Raw genomic sequence first — 4,395 nt, 5'->3', positions numbered from 1 at the left:
CGATAGATTTATTCTTTATTCCAAACGTGAAATACTAGGTCATGAAAATACGGTGAAATAGGTCACTTTCTCATATATTCTGTTGAGTCAAGAAGCAATATATATATGCAATGGCTTGCTCCCAGTTTTGTGTTTGAAAACAGTTAGGAAAAGCTCCACATTGTTGGCTGCCATCTTCATCTTTGTGTTTTAGTTGCTGTGCTTATTGCAAATCTTCCTCAAAGGATTGTTTTGGAAATTGGTATAGCTTGTATGATATTTTGAAGATATATTTTTGTTTTGTTACAAGGGACTAGCATATATTCCTGTGTCTTTCTAGACTCTGGTAAGGGAGTTATTGGAAAATCTGTCTGCTGTAGGGTAGTTATTGAAAACAGCATGACTGATCCAGGGTTCGTCTCTGGCTTTATTGGCGTGGGTATAGATATGGCAATTGAGCAGATATTGGAGCACATGAACATTGCCCTTCGGTGCAAGAAAGAATTGGCATCTCTAAAAGATCTGGTAATGAAAATCCAGCCTATTATCTTACAGATCCAGCAATACCGCGTGGTATTCAACAAGAGGATAGAGAAGGCTTCAGCTGTTAATGCATGGCTTAAAGAGATGGACGCTCTTCTCACACATGCATCAAAAATGGTGCAACAGTGCACAATACCAACATTTAAGGTTATATCTCGTTATCGAATCAGCAGGAGGATCACTGGATTGATTACAGATATCAACGAGCATCTAAAATTGTCTCCTCTGGTTGAGCTGGCTCAATCTCAAGAACTCCTAATTGATGCACTTGGGCAGATGAAAGCAACCATGGAAGGTCATATAATGGCTTCAGATTCAACCACTTCGCAAGGCCAAGCCGCTCTTATTCCCACCGGCTCTGCGAAGATGAAGCTGATCGACGAACCCCTTATAGTAGGGCAAGATAAAGCCTTTGCAAATCTCGACAAGTTGGTGATGGGTGATGCAGAGGCTAGGAATATTGGTGTGGTTGGCAAGGGTGGATCAGGAAAAACACTTATTCTCAAAAGAATCTTCAACAACCAAAAGGTGAGGGATCTGTTTTGTGATGGACTATTGCTTTGGCTTACTGTTTCCCAGAATCCATCTATTACAAGCCTTAGGAATGAACTCTATGCACAGATAACCCTACAAAAAAAAATGGATTTGGGTAAAAATATGAATGACGATGATGTGAAAATATGGTTGAACCAAACATTGCAGCAGAGTAAAATGTTTGTCCTGCTTTTAGATGATGTATGGGGAGCAGATGCTGGGAATTTGTTGGAGGATTTAGGTATCTTGCGGCCTGTAAGTGACCACGCTCAGTCGAAAGTTATTATCAGTTCCAGGGATCGTAGTGCAGTGTTAAAAATGGGAGTTGCAGACAAGTACACAATAACCATGGAGGACTTAATCAAAGATGAGAGTTGGAGATTATTTGCTTACCATGCATTTCCGTATAATAATGGAAATTTACCGGCAAACATTGATGAGGAAACGGCCAAGCTTGTGTGTCAAAAGTGTGCAGGGCTTCCCCTTGCTATCAAAGTGGTAGGAAGGGCAATGGCTGGCAGCACCGATCCACAAGAGTGGCAATGGGCTCTAGAGAGGCTGCCACATTCTGACAGTCTCTATGATTGTGTAAGGTTGAGTTACGGTGCATTGGGCAATGAGGATGTCAATATTCAATTCTGCTTTCTACACGCAGCTACAGCTTTTATAAGAGGTCAAATTCTTCGTGCCCATGAGGTGATTCTGCTGTGGGTAGGAGAGGGCCTCCTTGCAAGGAAGATGCTGCAAGGAAATAAGAATCAGCTTGGCCACGACCCATTCGACATAGGGAGGATCTATCTCAACATTTTAGCAGATCGCTATTTGATTGAACCTCTGATGAGAGACATTGATGGGCGTGTTGAATACTTCAGGATGCACGACCTGGTGCGTGATTTGGCAATCCGAATTGCTGAGGAGGAAGAAAAATTCTTCTGCGGTGTGGGTAAGGGTTTCACTGCCTTGGATGAAAATCAATGTTCTGGACGCACTCGGATTCTGCTGAGCAACAACAATTTCAGTTCTCTGCCCAAATTTACATCATGTCCTGAAATGTGTTCACTGTTAGTGTCTGAAAACAAAAGTTTAACGAGAATTCCAAGAAGGGTGATCGGGAGTATGACGTCCCTTAAAGTCCTGGATTTCAGTTGGACACCTCTGCAATCTTTGCCTGACAGTGTAGGGTGCTTGAAACAGCTAGTTTGCTTGAGGTTAGTAGGTGCGCCCATGGCAAAACTTCCTGCATCACTTACAAATCTTGCCAGCCTCCAACTCCTTGATCTTGCCTTCTCTAGAATTAGAGAATTACCTTCTGGCCTTCATAAATTAAGATCCCTCAGGTATCTGGGCCTTCGCCATTGTAGAGATTTACAATATCTGCCTTGCAGTATCTCAAGCCTTACATCTCTGCAGTACCTACATATGCAAGAATGCAACAGCTTGTGGACAAAACCCCAGGGTAAAATATGCGAGAAGGTGGCTTCCATTAAGGATTTCGGCAATTTAACAAAGCTCAGACGGTTACACCTGCAAAACAATGGGGGATCAATTACTGAAGGGACATTTGGGAGGTTGACTCAAATGGACACCCTCCGCTTGATACTCACGAAGATAGAAAGTCTACCCGCTGACATGAGTAATATGTCAAAGTTGAGGAGATTGGCATTGGCATCTTCTCACTTGGTCAGAATGGATAATAAATTTTGTGATTTTTCAAATATGAGTACTCTTATATTGTATAAGTGTGGAATGTTGAAAGAGCTTCCATATTTGCAGAAGATGAAGAGTTTGAGGAGATTAGAGATCATTGAATGTTGTAATTTAAGAAAATTTCCCCAGGAATTTGGTGAGGCAGGGGCATTTTCCTTGTTGGAGATATTTTCACTTGTTAGTTTAGATGAGTTGGAAGAGTTGCCATCAATAAAGGAGGGAGCAATGCCTTTGCTCAAAATATTTACTATGATGGAATGCAAAGCATTGGAGATATTGTCACGAAGTTATTCCAATTTGAAATCACTTCAAAAAATAAGAATATATGGTTGTTCAAAGATGGTAGAAAATCTACCGGAAATTAAGGATGGAACCACTATGATAGAAGTGGTGATAATGTCTATTGAGGACACTGCAGAAGCTAAAAAGAAGTACTTCCAAATACCTGGAAAAGAAAACTGGTTTTACAGTGATTTTTGGTGTAATGAGATTTTCCTCTTTTTAAGAGGTCTTAACATATTGATATGAAATTTATAATTTCATTATCATTATAATTACATCCGATTTAGTCTTAATACATTGATATAAAAAGAAGTACTTCCAATACCTGGAAAAGAAAACTGGTTTTACAGTGATTTTTGGTGTAATGAGATTTTCCTCTTTTTAAGAGGTCTTAACATATTGATATGAAATTTATAATTTCATTATCATTATAATTACATCCGATTTAGTCTTAATACATTGATATGAAATTTATGATTTCATTATCATTATAATTATATTCGATTTACAATGATTTTGGTATAATGAGATTTTTTCTTTATTTTTTATAAGCCATAATATATGGATATGAAATTTATGAATTCATCATTATTGTCATTTATCATTTAAGATGTTAAGTGGTTAGAGAAATGGTTGTTATATATATATATTTGGGTGATTAGTGGAATTTGTATATTCAATCATTAAGATTAAGTTTTTATGGTGTGAGAGTTTCGTTTTTACAAGATTTGAATTTTTTTCTAAAGGTTACAATCTCTTTGTTTTTTACTATTGAATCTATTTTTTTTAAACTAAGGTCATGATTTGTTGTTGTTGTTGTCTATTAGGTAATGTGAGTCTTAACATGATTGCCATGCCTAATTTGTGGTTTGCATAGTCGCGACCCAGGGGCATGTAAGTCGTCAAAATCACTTAGGGATCGCATTTGGCTTGGGCTACATCAACTTAGCATGGCTGGATTTTTGCCCACGAATTTTCAATAGATGACCTTTTCACCATAAAGTGCTTTAATATAACACTCCCACCATCTATTTTATGCCCCATGGCTTAGTTTATGTTCTTTTTTCACTTCATAAATTATTTTTTTACTAGTAAAATTAGTAATTTTTAAAATTCAAATAACAAGACACCACTAAAATACAAATACAAAATAGAGAAATGGTTGTTATATATATATATATATATATATATATATATATATATATATATATATATTTGGGTGATTAGTGGAATTTGTATATCCAATCATTAAGATTAAGTTTTTATGGTGTGAGAGTTTCGTTTTTACAAGATTTGAACTTTTTTCTAAAGGTTACAATCTCTTTGTTTTTTACTATTGAATCTAATTTT

General features: G+C 37.2%; 1 protein-coding gene across 1 annotated transcript; it reads left to right on the top strand.

Annotated features, from left to right (window-relative positions):
- The first annotated feature begins 378 nt into the window (after window positions 1–378).
- On the top strand, window positions 379–3,291 carry LOC149189049 (putative disease resistance protein At1g15890). Its single transcript, XM_089410110.1, has one exon. The coding sequence runs from the start codon at window positions 379–381 to the stop codon at window positions 3,289–3,291; it is 2,913 nt and encodes a 970-aa protein (XP_089266236.1).
- The last annotated feature ends 1,104 nt before the right edge of the window (window positions 3,292–4,395 follow it).

The sequence above is a fragment of the Pinus tabuliformis genome, chromosome 3_1, assembly GCF_031772625.1.
Source record: "Pinus tabuliformis cultivar Carrire ecotype Pingquan chromosome 3_1, CPIR1, whole genome shotgun sequence".
Taxonomy (NCBI): Eukaryota; Viridiplantae; Streptophyta; class Pinopsida; order Pinales; family Pinaceae; genus Pinus; species Pinus tabuliformis.
The sequence above is the reverse complement of the archived record's forward strand: the minus strand, read 5'-3'. Positions and strand labels throughout refer to the sequence as shown.

What these genes read in the sequence shown, in the direction of transcription:
- LOC149189049 (XM_089410110.1), top strand. Translation starts at nt 379, where the DNA reads ATGACTGATCCAGGGTTCGTCTCTGGCTTTATTGGCGTGGGTATAGAT.